At 37.9% G+C, this 18,235-nt stretch overlaps 1 protein-coding gene across 1 annotated transcript; it reads left to right on the forward strand.

The window, feature by feature from the left end:
• The first annotated feature begins 3,512 nt into the window (after nt 1-3,512).
• LOC145773663 (zonadhesin-like) lies at nt 3,513-15,742 on the forward strand. The gene is made up of 9 exons (XM_082584814.1): nt 3,513-3,639; nt 7,128-7,298; nt 7,991-8,152; nt 8,786-8,950; nt 11,541-11,705; nt 11,814-11,978; nt 12,114-12,278; nt 13,269-13,394; nt 14,374-15,742. Exons 1-9 carry the CDS (start codon nt 3,582-3,584, stop codon nt 14,400-14,402), a joined length of 1,206 nt encoding a protein of 401 aa, XP_082440940.1. The 5' UTR covers nt 3,513-3,581; the 3' UTR covers nt 14,403-15,742.
• The last annotated feature ends 2,493 nt before the right edge of the window (nt 15,743-18,235 follow it).

The raw sequence follows: 18,235 nt of genomic DNA on the forward strand, positions 1-18,235 counted from the left end.
AAAGGGCCCAAAAGGGGGTTTTCCATCATCCGATTGATGGGGATTTTTTTATGAGCCATTTGCATAGTATGGGGAAGGTCTGAGAAAAGTATCAGCTTGATAAAAAAAATTTCCCACAAAAAACCTTCCACGACTGCACTAATACGCGGTCCAGAAGTTACGGTAACTTTCAGACCGCAGTAACTCCTGGACCGTTACACCGGATGTCTTGGCATGGTAAAACTCATCGAGCCGGAGCACATTACAAGTACACGAGAAAGTGCAAGCCAATTGCATTTATTTTTGAGTCAAATTGTCGAGCTTGCAAATGGTTTAATTCACAATAAACATGTATTTACTAACTTGCAAAACAATCTACCGAGACAAAACGTGCTTTTAAGCTCATGAATTAATGAAATTATTAAGGAAGCGTTTGAAGATTTTTTTATGACTGATCTTTGTTCAAGCAAAGCATTTGATTCTTCGTAACCATAACTCATGTCACGTTGTTGCGATGGATTCTTTCACGAGTGACTCAGTTTTATTTTATAAGATAAGCAACTAAGCATATATTCAAGTTTTAAAAGACAAAAACGCTTTAATTGCATTATCTCTGCAATAGTAGGTTAATTTTGAGCTTAACCTTAAATTAAAACTAAGGCATTGCCACCATATTTCGAGATGTGCTATCACTGACTCTGTCCAACAGGTGCAAATTGCCTGACCTTTCACTGTATTTTTTTTTGTAAAAGTTTATTGTATTTTCATTTGTACTTTCTGGGAATAGTTAAGTTTTAAAAAAGTGTTTTTTCTTGCTGATTTAGACCAGTTGTGAAAAGCCTTGTGAGAATTTATTTTTCATTTTTTTGATTTGATTTGACTTTGTTTTGAAAACAAGTATCGTTGTATGCCTACAGCCCAAAATTCAACTTGATTATGCAAGAACTTTTGCTTCCTTGCTTGTCTTTTTTTGGACTGCCTATCTTGTGCTGACAGTGACAAGACCCGACTAAGTCCAAATAGGTCTGTCGTTCAAGTTAGTTGACATTTGGCTGTTTCGTTAGTTAATACGGTTTATTTGAAAGTTAGATTTTGCCAAGGCAGGTGGTGTTATAGACTCAGAGGCTCGGAGAGGGGGGGAAGTCGGGCAACTTTCCACTCTAGTATAACATTGTAAAAAAAAAAACAAGTAGTTTTTGTGTTTTCACTTTGGAGGGGGGCCCATTTTTACTACTAAAATATAAATGTAAATAGGCTATCAACTTTATAAGAATATAACTAAATGAAGCAAGTGCTCTTTTATTTTCTCCTAATACACAGTAGACTGTTCATAAATGTGAAATATTTTAACTTACCCTATCGTAGGCTAAACTAAAACTTGTGAAAAATTGTTTGCCCTTCCTATGACTCAAAAACAATTGAACGGCATATGCATGTTGTGCATCAACTCAGCGTTGCAAAATCTTTATTATTTGATTCTATGATCCGTAACTTTGAATTGCAAAAGGTCTAAAAAAGACTAAATTGCATGCATGCTTTGTTGAGTTATTTTCGTTGCCTATACCCTAGAACAGTGGTTCTCAACCGCCATCCGCTTTTTGCTTCGTTGTTTCGTCATTTTTCTTACGTAAGCTTATGCATAATTTTATGCCATTTCTACTATAATGTTCTCTTGTGAAGCTAGACTTATTTCAATCTTATTTCTAGCAGTCATGTTGTTCCACTGATCGTACAAACAGTACTAGATCAGGGAAAGGCACTTGATCACGTGCCCTACTCAAAATCTAGACAAAAAAATGTAATTTTTCCCTGTTTTACAATTTTTTTGCTCGCTTTGTTATCTTAATAATTTAATTGGCAAACCAGCGGCTTAGGAATCGCATGTTTTCAGCAGTAGCCCAGATATAAAAGGTGTGAATTTTTGTGCCTCTTAAAAACTGAAAACGTAATTCAAAATTCAAAGTAGAACACCTTGCTTACCAAAGAGCAGTGGTCAACAATTTAATTAACCTATTCCAGTGTTTATAAAAGTGTGACGTAAAATGGGCCATGTGGAAGCCAACCTAGTAGACCTATATGGTAAGGTGGTGACAATGTGGAGGGATATAGGCTACAAAACTTTCCAGAAAAATTAGGCCTATACAAGACTTGGCAAAGCTTTCATCAATGGTGTGCTATTAAAACTAATTGCTATGAAAAATTTGACTTGAAATTTAATTTCAAGTGTAAACAAAACTTTGTGGCATAGCTTTTACAAGAAATCTAGATTTTAATTGGATGCATTGGGTCAAATACGAAGTGCGAGTCTTATGCGAAACGACAAAATATTGGAGTACATATAGATCGCCCACAAAAAAGCGACAAGACAAAATTTGGATTTCGAATATTTACATTGCTTATTTTGCTAAGAATTTTTGTGTCATTTAAATTTGTGATGTCCTTTATGCTTTTTTCTGGACCCGTTATTGCGTACAAACCAGGACTTTTGTATTTCAATCTCAGTAGTAAGCTATTTTAAAGATATTTATCGACCTATTTTGTACAAGCATGGCCACCTGGAGATGCGGCCTGATTTGTCACATTTTGCAGATTTTGATTACAGCTACTGCTAGTGCTTGACTGACATTTTTGAGATGTTTTTACTTTTTGCGGTTTCCTAATGACATAAAACTTTTTTGTTGCCTTGGGGAAGCAGTAGCAAATGAGAAAAAGTAAGTTGAAAAACGCAAAATCAGACTGTTATTGAAAATTAACAGTCTGACTAAAATCTTCGAAATCAAATTTTCTTTGTTTTTCAACATGTGAGGATGTTAAAAACCTGTTGTGTCATCTGGGGAAAAGAATAAAGAAAGCGTAAAAATCTAATTTTTAGAAAAATTTATTTAAACGTTCGCCCAAAGTTAGAAAAACCTGGAAATTTTTGCAAAATGTGACAAATCAGGCCATATCTTTAGATGGCCATGGTACAAGTAACTTTAAAATAAATTTTGTCCTACCACACACTAAAATATTTGCCTAGGCCACATTGAATATTTGAGTATACTTTTGCACAAGTTTTCTTTTTATTTCTTAGCGCACCTTTCCAAAAACAAACGTGCCTTCGATAGCCTATACTGTGGTTACCGGTCGGAAAAAATATTTTTATATTTTGACCGTTCGCCAGAGTTAAAGAAGAACCACTGGCTTAGGCTATTGCGTGTTTACATTTTTTTCCAGACAAAATAGTTAACAACAATGGTATTTCTGCTGCAAGTAGGTTATTATAATCGAGCAAATTGCAAAGATTTTCATATCGAGAGAAGTCTTTTATTCACATCAATACGTTGTTAGATCGAATGTTGAAAGGAAATCAATTTCACGCCAATAAAAGTAGGTTAAATTTACTGAGACGAACATGCTTTGTCAACACAAATTGTGAGAGTGGAGATTCATTTTTTTCCGGATGGCAACAATCGCACTTTTCTTTACGCACGTAACGTTTTGAGTTGATCGGATATGTCGGGGTAATAATGAATCGGGTTATATAACACCAGGAGCATATTCATTTTTGAGTTATATCTAGACTTTAGCTTGACAATAACTGATAAAAGACTGTATGCTCGATGAAGCTCTTGGTAGTAATTATTGCTTGCTTTGTTGGAGGATCCAGCGCAACCTCAGGTAAATAATAAATGGAAATTTAAATAGCCTAAATATAAACTTTAGAAAGCTTTTTAGAAATATTTAAAAAATGTCAAGTATGTGGTGTATGAAAAATGTGGTTTTGAATGAATTACATTCAACTACAATATCGCATTTAGTAGTTAAAAAGATTCATCAGTGACTAAAACTTTTTCCATTGTGGTAGCATTAGCAACCGGTTTAAAAAATGCTGTAGACAGCAATACATTGTAAACGTATTTCACCTAGATAAAGATATTCTTGTTAAGTTTTAAGTTGTGGTTATTAAATCCTTGTTGATAGTTATAGTCAAGCTCCTTTCATTGAACGGCATGTTTGTAGTTGTAACTATTTTGACAATGAAACGCAGGGTCGTTTAAAGCAGTGTTTCTCAACCTTTTTAGTCCTGTGGCCTACATCATTGAGCAAAAATGTTTAAGACCCACATGAATACAAATTCAATTTTGTGCAACAAAAAACGTGTTTTATTTGCAAACAAACATGTTTCAGAAGGTTAAATGTAAATCTTGGCTAATGACTACACTGCAGTTGATGTCTTTGAATCAGCTTGTTTAGTTGAACTTCCAAACTTCAGTTAAGTTTCAGGAGTAAGTCTCATCTTTGTTCAGTCCAGTGTTGTACGTTGGCGTCATTTGATGGCGTCAACTTTTTGTTGACGCTGAGGCTAGCGCCGTCAATTATTTTGCCGATTTTAAGCGTCAAGCGCTATGCATCATTTTTTGTTTTCATGGAAAATATTGTTTCACAATGAGAGTTTCACAATGTATTCTGGCCAGCGCGACTCATTTGAATTATCCGCTTTCGCGTTAGTTGAAATGGCTACCTGGAATACAAGCGGAAGAATGTCGCCAAATGGTGATCATTCATATCGTGAGCAGTATCGAGAACGAGGGATCAGAGAGAGAAATCGAAAAATCAATGAATGTCATCGCGGAGGTTGAAGATACTTTATATCAAGAGCTCTAAGCCCCTAAGAAGAGCGATGTTGGTGCAGTGGATCTCGTTAAAAGATTTGTATACGCTAAGCCATCACAGCACGCTTGGAACAGTGATACCTTTCCGAGTAAACGTTTTCAAGACTTGTTTTTGAAATACAACGCACCAATATCATCCAGCGCTGCTGTGGAACGCATGTTTTCACTTGGAAAGGACATTATGCGTCCCAAACGCAGCAGATCGTCAGACAAACGTTTTGAAATGCTTGTGTTTCTACAAGGAAATAACTAATAAGCTAAAGCAGCCAATTACAATACAGTTTCAAAACATAAAACCTGTTCTTTTTTTATAGCTATTGTCAGCCTAAACTTAGTTGAAATACTTCCGTTTTGTGAGACCCTGGCTAAAATAGCGCTAGAAATTACCGCTGACGCCGTCAATTTCTTTGAGAGCTTACACAGTACTTTAAGCCGTAAAGTTTTTAGGCAATTCGCGCTGACGCCGTCAATTTATTTTATTGACGCGTACAACACTGGTTCAATCTACAACAAATCATGTTTCGTTGTTTCTACTTGATTTGCAGTGAAACAAAAACACCTTAACCAACCAGGTGGTGGGTTAAGGTGTAAACAAACTTCTTCTTGCGTTTGAGGAAGGATGAATTTCTCTCGTTGGACACCGGGGCCTAGGGTTTATTCTTTTACCACCCCGGGTGTCCTGTAAGTTGCGGTCTCTGATTGTTGCAATTCGCTTCATAAATTTTAATTAACAGGACTCACCAGGAGGAGGTTGGCAACATGAATCCCAAACAAACTATCTCTCAAGTAAACTATTCGACTTTAAAACCACGCGGTGCTTTCTTTGTTTACAGGGCTCTAAAATGATCTCTGGGTTAATTAAAAGCAATAAAGTCTACGGTTCAAAATAAAATTGGTTTGGAAGGCCTACTGCAAGTAGCTTAATCTAGTAAATATAAGTTACATACCAATTTTTAAAATAGCACGACAACATAACTGACAACATATAGTCTACCCTGACAACATATGGCAAGACAACTAACTATACTAACAAGCAAGGCCTATGAGAGGGGGTAAGGAGGGTAAGGCGTACCCTTGAGAGCCCAAGACTGTGATTGTTGGGGGGCCCAAAATTGTTTGTAGTTTAGGAGCAAAAATGTTGGTTAAAACCATCCTAAGCGACTAAATTCAAGCATAAAAGTTGTTATTCTTTAGTCCTGGGTGGCCCGTAATGTAGCAAAAAGGGCCCGGAAAGGTAATTGCGAGCAAATTAGGAGCCTAAAGTGGTGATTTAATGCTTTACCTGCAAAAATGTTTTGTTAAAAGCACCCTTAATTAAATCATAAAAGTTGGTTATTCTCCTGTCCGGAGGGGGAGCATAGTGTAGCAAAAGCAGGGTTGAGAAAAACCCGGGCTTTTTTTAAATCCTAACCCGCTAGGTTTTTTTTTAAACCGGGTATTTTTAGGCTTTTTGTGTTTTTAAAAACCATTTGAAAAAGGTACTTTCACGCTTATTTCACTTCAAAATGCATTTCGGAGCAGGAGCCAGGATGAATACTTTCAGTGCCGGAGCGCAGCCGGAGTAAAAAAAAGTGTCTTCGTTGTTGGTCAGATAATGAATTTGATTATATTTTAAGTGGTAGTAAGTTTGAGCCTTGGTAGAGAGCTTGACTTGTTGTACCAGATACATATAACACTCAGTCACGTTAACGGATTTAACATTTTTTTATAAACACACAAAGAAAAAACTACTAAATCCAACGTTTTCGACACCACATAGTAACTTATGTCCTCATCAGGAATAATTATAGGCTACATCTAAGAGAAATAGATAAATGAGTTTGAAAATTTTACATTAAAGTTGTACAAGCGACACCTCTCAACAGCACCACCAACAACTGGCTCACGAATTCAATGCAGGATACACAAATTGTCGAGGGACAGGATCACATGATCTGCACAACACAAAACACTAAATAGTAGTTTTATTGCAGCCTGATACAATTATTGCGCACAAATGTCTAATTCTGCATTAAAGTGTTGTATGGTGTGCAATACGCCTAAGCAAACATCACACGTTTTGCCCATAAAAAAGGGGCCTGGAGTGAGAGGGAGGCCCGGAATGACTCTTTGGTATCCCTAGTAAAAATTTCTCTCAGAGGCCCTGCTAACAAGACAAGACAACTAACTATACTAACTGACAACATAAAGCAAGACAACATATCAAGACAACATATAGGCTACTGTGCAGCAACAGAAGCTTGTACAGTACCGGTACTGTATTTTAACTTTTATAATTGTTTGACATGCATTGCTTTTCGTTGTGATGATCAGAAATAAAAACAAACTAAAATAAACTTTTTTGTTTTGCTCACATTTTGAAAAAAAAAACTGATTGCCTATTCAGAATCTCTTTTCAAATATACCTCAAAATAAGTTTAATTTTATGACATTCGCTGATTGCATACAAACGTTACATTTCAACAAATGTGCTTTAGGCCCTTTTATTTTTAGATGCAGTATGTGGACCTTTGATGGAGTTCCAGCAATGTGGAACAGCATGTCCACCCACTTGTGATCCTCCTAAACCCTTTTGCATTCAACCATGTGTATCAGGATGCTTCTGTCGCCGAGGAAGAGTTCTTCACAATGGAAGGTGTATCAGGCCAGACAAATGTCCACGAAGTAATTCATCCAGACTACTTTAAATTAAAATTTTAACAAAGACGTTTTCATGACGAGTGGCTTGTGTTACAGACTATAGAGGTCTAACATTGTGAATAAAACGTGGATCAATAAACTTATTTTGTAAGGATTAAGGGGATGTGGGATTTGTAAAGTCATTAAGGCTTCCATCAAACGAAGCAAGAGGACGCCATACCGAGTTTCACCCTTGCTTGGTGGTGCATACCCAGTGCGTCTTGAGCCGGAATCAAACTTGCAATTTTGATAGGAATTGTGGACGTCCCCGACTTAACTGGGAATCGAACCTCCGTCGAGTTGTACTACGGTGTCTAGTAAGCCGTTCTTAACCACTCGTCCACGTCAAAACAGAATGGCACTGTTGTTAACTGCAGTGTTATTCCATTCAATGCGAGGGAGAATAGGCAACCTGTTTTTTTTTCGAGTACGCAGAGACGCGTGCATTCACAATACTAATAACCACAATATTTAAGAAAATAAATAGGTGAAAACAAGTCTTGTAACTGTTCTTTTGGTCTAATCTAGTGTTTAACCCACACGATCTATTCTTGCTCGAAAACGAATACACGTACACGTATGAGCCTACTATATGTTAGCCTACTATGTGTTGGCATAGACAACAATACTTCTCACAAACAGACAAAACTTGAAAAAAATGTTTGTGTTGTTAACAGCGTGCAAATCCCCTAAGGTTTATATGTCATGTGGATCCGCGTGCCCAGCTACCTGCGATAGAATCCCACTGGTTTGTCCAGCTGTCTGTGTCCCTGGATGCTTCTGTCCTCGTAACAAAGTTTCGCACCAAGGAAGATGCATCGATGCGGAAGACTGTCCGAGTAAATGCTTTTGTCTTGATAATAAATTACAATTCTATTCATCATAACGATATTTACAATTGTGCTGGAAAACAACATGCAACATTTCGAAAATACCGAATTACTATTTTGTATTGGCATGTACAAAGGTCTCGGCTTTAGATCCATTTTAGCTTAAAAATTTGCCTTTAAACTGACATTAGTTGGTGAATATATTAATAATAATAATCGTGTTTTTATTTGCGCCCATTGCGATAACATACAGTAAGCTGCGATACAACAGACAACAGGAAGCAGCATATAGTCTTCGAGTCAGCTGCTCTCCTTGTTTTGGCTTGCCATTAAGTATCTTTTCCGAGACACAGCCGCATGCTTTAGAGCGCCGTCGAACCCACGTCCCTTCGAACGTCGCTTTCACAGACGTTTTCACCGTTCGGCTACGCAGCCGACAATTATTGGTTGAGTTTATGGTGAAGTCTGTTTTCTATCAGAACAATTTCTTTTTTTTTTTAAGATTAGTTTGGGATATCCGATCGAGTGCATTTAGATTCATTTTTGTAGGAAAACTGCATGGCAACCAAAAAGTATAAGCTTTTCTATATTCTACGTTGTAGTTATTTCCATTCTAAATTATTTTGCAATGTCTGCTTCTAGAATGTAGTGCTCCAAAGATTTACAAACGATGTGGGTCTGCATGTCCCCCCACTTGCAATCCAAATCCAGGTCCATGCACACTGCAATGCGTAGCGGGTTGCTTCTGTCCTGACGATAAAGTTCTTCACAAAGGAAGATGCATTTCCAGAAATGAATGCCCCAGACGTAAGTAAATTGGTTATTTGAAGAAAAGCTGCTCAAAGAGTTATAAGTTATGTTTTAAACCTTTACAGGCGGCGAAGACTACCTCTCGTTATTTGTTCGTAATTTTTTTTTGTGTATTGTAGTTATTAGTCTAACTAAGAATATTTTATGAAAAAACTTTAAAATTTTTATTGCTTTGTTTTTTTATTATGTTCCCAAAATGGGAACGTTGGCATGGAAAGGTACCAAACGTATCGTATCGTGTTGTGTGTTTGAATACGACGTAAACTTGGGTAGTCTACTTTATTCGATACAATAGCATTGAAAAAGAAAATAAACAATAATAGGCTACACAGGTTTTATGAGATCCACAAACAACAAATGTACTTTCTACCCAAGTGTCACTAACTTTATTTTTGGTGGAATGCGTCACTGCACAAACTATGCAATGCATCCGTTTTTTGCATTTTGTGCACCACAACCTTGTATTTTTCATGCACACTACACATCTTCCTTGTGATGATGATACAAGAAAATGATTCAACGAGTCGAATTGCACGATTGCAGATGGAGGTGCAGTAGGTCCCCTCTTAGGTTTCTCCACTTTCATCAATGACCGAGCAATCTCGCGCATGAACTAAAGGTGGTTTTCAGAACATTGATTTACGTGATTATAAAAACGGAAGGCAGCTGCAATCGAAAGGTTGACAATATAGGCAAAAAGATTCCACCACCATTTTTTTGATCGAAGTCGTGGCAGGTAAGAAGATAGCAACCTGTCACATGCATCTACACTCCTCCTATTCCCTGATTGTACAAAGCAATCAGAAATGGTTGTGTCACTGATTTTTTCTTCTCATATGTCACTCTTTGTTGAACTGTTTAAGTTGCTGCTGCACGGTAGTAATTCCTTGCAACAGTGACAGCACAATTATCGTTCCACCTGGCACAAACTACAGTGCCGTCTGATCGGTAATCAAATTATTTTTTAGGCTTTCTGGAAGTTTTTTTTTACTGGAGAGAGGACAGGAACCGGCCCTGTTCTCTCTAATTGTACCACATGCTTTGATGTTTTCTCTAGCAAGATCAGTAAGTCGTTGATGGCTTGTGAACAAATTTTCAAAGAATTTAATATGATGGTCTTTGTTGGTAACACATGACAGCATTGTCTCAACTACGTGTGCCCCTAAAGGTTTAGTTCTTCTTTCATCTTTACCGCAGTACATTTCGAAGTTGTAGGGATAACCATCGGAGCTACACAACATCCACAACTTGTAACCAAACTTTATTGGCTTTCCTTTTATATCTTGTTTTGCTCTGTGTACAGTGTGTAGTCCTCGATAAAGAATCATCGATTCGTCAATGCTTAGTAACTGGTGAAATGAACCAAATTGTTGACAATTTGACCTTAGCTGATCTAACAGCGGCAATACCTTGGCCATTTTAGACTGAGCTAGATTATGATTGTCAGCCAGGTGCAAGTACGTTTTTATATTGCTGAAACGATCTCTGCTTGTGGTCTTAGAAAATATTCGTGCCTCCATGTCATCTGCTGTGCACCATTAGTCATTTTCTGATGGAAGACTGTGGTAACCACTGATAATAATTAGTAAACTTTTTCATATCAGCTTCATCAACTTTGAAGTTTATCCTATTCTTGTCTTTCCTTGCATATAGCCTACGTTTGTTTTCTCTACGAGTAAAGAGAACATGTCATCAGTAAAGAATAGAAAAAATATCTCAAATATGCTTTTCCCTCCATGAGCTTGATACCTTATCGGATGGCTGCAGTTCTTTCGGGTCGCTCAGTGATGCTTTGTCTTTTTTCACCATCTGCAAGCTCTTTCCGTTCTTTCGATAGAAGTCATAGAAGTGTTTTCTGCTTAAGATCAAGCTGTGAAAATTTTCTCCTAAAAAAAGTAGTGAGACCTTTTTTGAGATAAACTCCATTATTTGTGTACCACATCTTGCTAACATTCCTATTTTTGGAACAACGTATAAATTTAATTATGTGAAGAAAAATGTTAAATATAACGAAACAAATGGTAGGGGAAACAAGTTATTAGTAATGATCTCACATAAAAAAACGCAAACATTTCGAAAAAAAGTTTAATTTGTGTTTTCGAGAAGCACTTTTTTCGTAAGATGAAAAATATGATTTTTGACTAAATCTATCGCTTTCATAAAGGAAAAATTTTGCAAATACTATTTTTTCAACAAATGCATCTGAAACAGTAATCATTCAACAACAATGTGCACAAACCGCAGACCACATCATCAATGACTGTACCACCTTCAAGCCACCTAACGGAGTGGAAGGTCTGCGTGTCATGGATGATGAAACCAAAGACTGGCTGCTCTTTAGTAGCCTTTCAGTGTAGTCCGGAAACATCGTGAATCTGGGGTGGTAAAAGGATAGACCCTCGGCCCTACAGAGGCTTACACGATGACGAGGAACAATATCCTAAACAGAAATTGTTTTAATGAGATCTGTGTAAAGCTGTGCGCGACTTCAACCCCATGTTCCCATTTTGTGGACATTGGCGTGTAAAGGGAAAAAGTTCTGAAAAAGACTGCTAGTCTGAATTATTATATCCGTGCCTTTTTGCAGGTTGCAATGCACCAAAGGTTTACAAACGATGTGGATCTGCATGTCCCCCCACTTGCAATCCAAATCCAGGTCCATGCACCGAACAATGCGTAGCGGGTTGCTTCTGTCCTGACGATAAAGTTGTTCACAAAGGAAGATGCATTTCCAGAAATGAATGCCCCGGACGTCAGTAAACTGGTTATTTGACGAAAAGCTGCTCAAAGAGTTATATGATTTAAAAAAGTTCTGATAAAGACTGCTAGTCTGAATTATTATATCTCTGTCTTTTCACAGGTTGCAAAGCACCAAAAGTTTATAAAAATTGTGGATCTGCATGTCCCCCCACTTGCAATCCAAATCCAGGTCCATGCACACTGCAATGCGTAGCGGGTTGCTTCTGTCCTGACGATAAAGTTCTTCACAAAGGAAGATGCATTTCCAGAAATGAATGCCCCAGACGTAAGTAAACTGGTTAAGAAAATCTATTATAGGGTCTGATAGCATTTTTACTCACGAAACTGACGTTTCGTAGTTTTTTACAAGTTCTTGAAGGTTAATGCTAGTTTAAATCATTATATCCGTGCCTTTTTACAGGTTGCAAAGCTCCAAAAGTTTACAAACGATGTGGATCTGCATGTCCCCCCACTTGCAATCCAAATCCAGGTCCATGCACACTGCAATGCGTAGTGGGCTGTTTCTGTCCTGATGGTACTGTTCTTCACAAAGGAAGATGCATTCACAGACGTAAATGTCCGAAAGGTGACAATCAGTAGCAGATTAAGAGAGCACTTTTCACGTGTCCACCAAAAAAACGAGTAAAAATACACAAAGTTTCAGTGTTTTTGCCAAAAAAATCTCTCTCATTTCTTGTTCAATTATTATCTTTCATTTACCTAACTGGTTACTTAAGGAACAAGCGTATTTTAACCAGTGGATATAAGGGGAAATTTTTTTAAAATGGGCAACATTCAGAAGTAAGATAAACACATTGCTCACTCAGCAACTAACCTAACCTACCGTATTTCAGTTTTCATAAAGGTATAAGGTGAAATATGCTTTGTATACCTTAGGCCCTTAAGGTATAGGGAAAGGTATGAACAACGTCTTGGAGGGATTTTCAAAATTTCAAAATCTTTACAACACCATGCAAGACTACACACAATTTTGTCAAAATCAGTAATTGAAATTTGTTATGGTCATGAACAATGAGCTGAAACTAACTTCAATTATAAAACAAATCGATGTAAATTCATGCTACAATCGGCTGCCGAGAAACATAGGCCTGTAGCCCTATGAATTCCACTTTTACAAAAATCTATATTTTAATTTGATGAGTTTATTTGGTCAATACAAAAGTGTGCGTCTTAAACAAAAACCAATATAGGCCTACTGGACCACAAAATTTGCGAACAAATAAATTAATTCTTGTCAAAAATTTCCGGGAAAGTTAGTACAAAGCCCTTTTTTTTTAACCCTTTAGTTTTATTGTATCCATTTTCCTTGCTTTTTTGCTTTGTTGAAACTCCGATGCCCCTCGATTTTTTTAAACGTTTTTTTTTAGATCTGTTATCGGTAATTGTGCAATTACATATCTTGTTGAAGAAACTCTTTTGCTCTTGATAGTTTGTGAACTGATTTATTTAGCAAACACTCGGCCACGCAGGCAAAAACAAAACATAGGTGGTTCTAAGGTCTTTTTTTTTTGTACCTAAATTCAAAACAAAAAGTAACAAGCAAATTGTTTTGCAGTTACACGAAACCCTTGCCGTCGCAACAGATGCTACAAACCTGGAACTAATCGCTGCCGTCGGGTAACTGACATTAGGTACAGATGCCAATGTAAGCCTGGTTGGAAAGGACGCTTCTGCAGAACAAGTATGTCAAACAAAAGATCAGACTGATTTCAACTGAAAAATTGTTGACGTTGCTTTAAAATGTGTATAATGTATTATTTTATCAAATTCAGTTACTGTTGTTGTATCCTGGCGGTTGAAGATTTAGATTAAGTGGACGGGAAGGCAAGGAAGCCAATCTTCGTGTCCACCTTCAGGCATGCCTTTAAGTGTCCTGCCAAAGACACAGCCGCATGCTCTTGAGCAGTGTCGAACTGGCGCCCTTTCGATTGCCGTTCCAGAGCTCTCACCACTCGGCTATGCAGCCGACCAGATTTAATTACTGTTTTCTAATAACCTCTACAGTCAGTTTCACCCTTACTGGGGATCACCAGAAAGTCCGTATTTAAATATATATTGTTTGAATAAGAATCTTCTGATTATTCCCTTTAAAGGAAAAACAGGCTTTAAAGATTATTAGAAAATAATAACTGAATTTGATATTATTTGCTCTGCTTAGCTTTTTTGCTTGGCATTGAGCACTTTTTGAATAGTTTTTGAATATTTATTGTTTAATGTACTTTTATGTGAAAATATTTAGATTTCAATGCATGCTTTGTTCGAGACTTTTCGTTTTATTCAAATGATTGCTTTTTTTAAAAGTTGATGATACATTAAAGTGCTGCTGAAACACGTATGTGTGTGTAAATTTGTTTTACACTTGACCGTATATACGCTACATACTGATAATGAAAATATAGAATTGGTTTGCATTATTTTTTGTTGTACATTTAGACTTAGCCCACACGCGACGGTTGAAAATTTAGATTGAGTGGACAGGGAGGCAAGGAAGCCAATTTTCGTGTCCACCTTCAGACATGCCTTTGTCTTGCCAAAAACACGGCATCATACTTTTGAGCGGTGTCGACCTGGCACCCATTTGAGCATCGTACAACTTGGCTATGCAGCCGACATGGTGTGTTATGTACAGTATTATTCTCTCATCTGCTATCATATTTTAGGTCTTTGCAGACACGGGAGATGTCCATAAGCATAAAGCTTCAACATTACGGAATTCTATGACTGAAGCCTCTAAACGTTTGTCACAATGTTCTGACAGCGAAGATACCAAACTTGATGAAGACAATGTAACCAACAAAGCAATCTGCATATCCTTTCTATAAACTTTCCGTATTTATAGAAATACAACGCTTTTTGAATCGAAATATTTTTACTTATGAGAAAATCTGCAAAACGAAAAAAAAATCACATAGCTTACAAAAATAAAGCAAATGTATATACTTTTGTAAATGTTTTGAGCAAACGTGTAATCAGGTTTTTGTTTCATTTGATTTATTCCCCCAGCTAAATGTGTAGAATTGCACTCTATAATTTGGACGTTTTAAAATTAAACGAAAAATTTGAAATAGACCTATATCACTATTCGTTACGTCATGGATAACCAGATGCGTAGATGTTGCTTTATAATTATGAGAGCACATGGCTATGGTGTGCTTCATTTATGTTTTGCATTTAAATGAAGCATAAAACGGCAAAACTCAACATTTTAAACAATTGCAAAGTGATGTGATAAAAGTATATACAAAAATTTAGTCAATTTCCTTCACTATCAAGAGCGCTACCTTCGAATAGTCTATGCGGCAGCTTGTAGGCCTAATATTAGTGATGTTAAATCAAGGGGATGCGCAACAACGTCCGGTTCTGGCTTATTTACAACACTAGAAGGGTTACTTTTTTTCTGATTTACAAAATAATGTACTTTTTATGGGTTATACATGAAGAGTGAAGTTGGTTTTAATAGAATTTAAGGTTTTTAGTTGAAACCAAGCCAGTAGCAAGGCGTAGAAAAATACGCCATGTTGGCAATTGACCCTTCTGATGTTGGCGGAACAGCGTAATTGCGCATCCCGGAATGCGCTGTTGTTCTTACCTAATACACGATTAGGAGCAAAAAATATCTCGTGCTCACATCGTAAAGCTTTTTGGTAAGAGATTCCGTTTATTGCCTCGCCAACCATTCCAACTAGCAATGATTAGAATAGTTCCAGGAATGGTATGAAATATTTTCGATTCACATGTTAACAAATATAGTAGGGATTAAAGTGAGAATTTTCATACAAAATATGTGAAGGCTTTGTACAATTAGGCAGTCCGGCAAAGGTCTATGAGTGTTCAAACTTTTAGGTCTTTGTGTGAATACTTTTATGCGTGTTGTTTATTGTAGCCTACTGTAGGCCTATACTGATGAATTGTAATTATCGACTAATATATTATATAGTAAAACTCAGAAATAAAATCTTTCTAGTGGCAACACTGCAATGTACTGAATGTAGCAAACAAACTGATTAAACGTCGTTTGGTATTGATTAAAAAAATCTAGGCGCTCTGGCAAGTTCTTACATCTGTGGAAAGTGTGAGGAAAAAACAAGATTTTATTGGAGACAGACTATATGGACAAATCCGTTTTCCCGCATCAAATCTTTTTTTTTCGCAATACCCATCACACGTTAACTCTTTGAGGACTATTGGGCTGTACGAATTTACCTGAAGGGCCCCTCAAGGCTGTCGAAAGACACTTGCTGAGTTCAGGAATCAGGGTGTTTGTCGAACAAGTTTCCCTATCCTGTTTGGCAGACTTTAAACCCTCACCAACTTGTTTATTTCTGCTTTTTCTACCAAACTGAGATTAAAGTTAGATTTTTACATAAATGCAGAATGTCACAGCCATCCGGACGGGATCCAACATAACAGTGAACTAAAGAAAACGAAAGAACGTTGCCTTTCCTTTGAGAAGGCGCCTTTCTCGTAGGTGAAGGCGTTAACAAACAATTACGCGAGGCCTGAACACAACAACAAATTTTACCTAGAGCCGACAAGCAGGTCTGACTTAGCGCGTGGTGCAGTGGGGGCCTCCGGAACATTGTGCCCCTAAGTATAGCATATAATTTTGGGCGATTAAGGAGTTTCGTTGCCCGGCCTACACAAAGTATTTTCTAAGCAGTTAATCAAAAAAATAAATCATTCAAATACAATGTAGCCTACTGCAAAACGTGGCTGAGGCTATCCTTAAATTACACGCATTATCAGAATTATGTTCAGCTATTTTCTTGAAGGCTAAACAAGCAACATACGGGCTACTTTTCACACCCTAAGGGTAGACGCAAAAACAATATGGAACAAGTTTACCATTTGTTATGTCATCTTGATCGTACTAGACTACTAGAGTATTCGAAAGAGATCCCACTGCTGCGAAGGTAGTCTTATCTGAATTAAACATTTTGTAACATTGCCATCAAGGCAAATTTCCTTAATGCAAACCTCGTTAGCACATGTAACAACGGGTTCAAAAGATCCTGACCAGACATAATTATATCATTTACACCCATACCTTTAAATTCAGATTTCCCATCATACACAATAGGCTACGCTTCTTAGATTGCGAAGTGACAAAATAGAGCAGATACCATGTACAACCCGTAGCACGTGTTGCACGCAAGTCGTCACTGACACCTTCGAGACACCCATTCGATTGCAAGTTTTTCATCGTATATCGGTTAAATATTCGTAAAGGTCGGTGGTTTTAAAACTGTTCTACACAATGCAGAGGCCCTGTCGACTGCCAGCTTATGATTATTAGGTAAACAGTAAACCGATCATCATCGGCGTATGAGCAGATCTTTCTAGGCTAGATTGGAGGACAGGAAATCATCAGCCACTCAACAGTCTCGTCGTCCAGGACCCTCAGATCATGCGCACCGTGTGGAAGCCGGTTGGTTAGGCAGTGGTGGATGACATGGTCTGCGGTCTGTTCAGTGGCACCACACTCGCATTCTGATGAAGGAGCCAGGCCCCACTTGCACACGTCCCAATGAAAGCGGCCGACGCCAGTTCGCAGCAAGCCTTGTAATGGACATCCCCGGTGCACGGGATCGACGTTGGGTATGAAGTCACAAAGCGTGGAGGTGTGGTTTTGCCACTCCGTGTTCCACATGTGGTTCGTCCAGTGTTCCGCACTAAATAAGCCAAGTTCTTCTGCGTTCTTAAGTAGTTGTTGTGCTGCAGGCACAAAGGAACGTCTTGATTTCAGCCGCTGTTTTGTAGGTTGTGATCGCTTGAATGTTGCATGGAGGAGATGGTCGGGGTCCAGAGCGCGGCGAGCGAGAGAAATCGTGGTTCCTTTACGAGGTAGCTTAGTGGGTTGGAATCCTGCTAGGATGGGTAGGTAGTCCGTCGAAGTGGGACGCAGGCATCCAGTCACAGTACGCAGTGCATCGTTGATGGCGGTACCAATGTGGTGGGTGTGAGAACTACGGCACCAGACTGGTGCGCAGTACTCAAAGGTGGAATGAACAAGGGCTAGGGTAGCAGTACGAAGAGTTAACCGATGTTACCCATCAACGGAACGAGATTTTCAAATTGTTTTCGGTTTAGCTTAATCTTTGGTCCGTCTTGTTGAGTTGCCATCATATCACTTCGAGACAACTGAGGTAATTTGTCATTTATCGAAAGTTATCCTGATCTGTCTTTCATATGATACGCGAGAAGCTCACTTAAGTTGACAAGTGGACGATAGGACGTCCACGGTTGACAGTTAAAAACTTAAAATAAAATAATACAATTTTCACAAACTTTCAGATTACTCAATGTGCATTGTTGTGTCATAATTCATTTTATTCGTAGGAGATTCAAGCGGTTATGATGCAACATCTAGGTCAGTGGTTCTTAACTTTTTTTGTTGCAACATTTTTGAAAAAATTTGTTGGACTTGTATTTGGGGGACCGAAACGGTCCCCCAAATTTCTCCAGCGGTTTCCCAAAATTTGGACTTGCAACTACAGTAGAAAAGTAATGGTTGTTTCTCGC

The sequence above is a fragment of the Aplidium turbinatum genome, chromosome 1 (genome assembly GCF_918807975.1).
Source record: "Aplidium turbinatum chromosome 1, kaAplTurb1.1, whole genome shotgun sequence".
Taxonomy (NCBI): domain Eukaryota; kingdom Metazoa; phylum Chordata; class Ascidiacea; order Aplousobranchia; family Polyclinidae; genus Aplidium; species Aplidium turbinatum.

Excerpts from the sequence above, each read along its gene's own strand:
- LOC145773663 (XM_082584814.1), top strand. The coding sequence starts at position 3,582 with ATGAAGCTCTTGGTAGTAATTATTGCTTGCTTTGTTGGAGGATCCAGC. Across the intron at positions 8,951-11,540 it reads CAGAAATGAATGCCCCAGAC|GTTGCAATGCACCAAAGGTT; the intron begins GTAAGTAAATTG and ends GCCTTTTTGCAG. Across the intron at positions 13,395-14,373 it reads AGGACGCTTCTGCAGAACAA|GTCTTTGCAGACACGGGAGA; the intron begins GTATGTCAAACA and ends ATCATATTTTAG.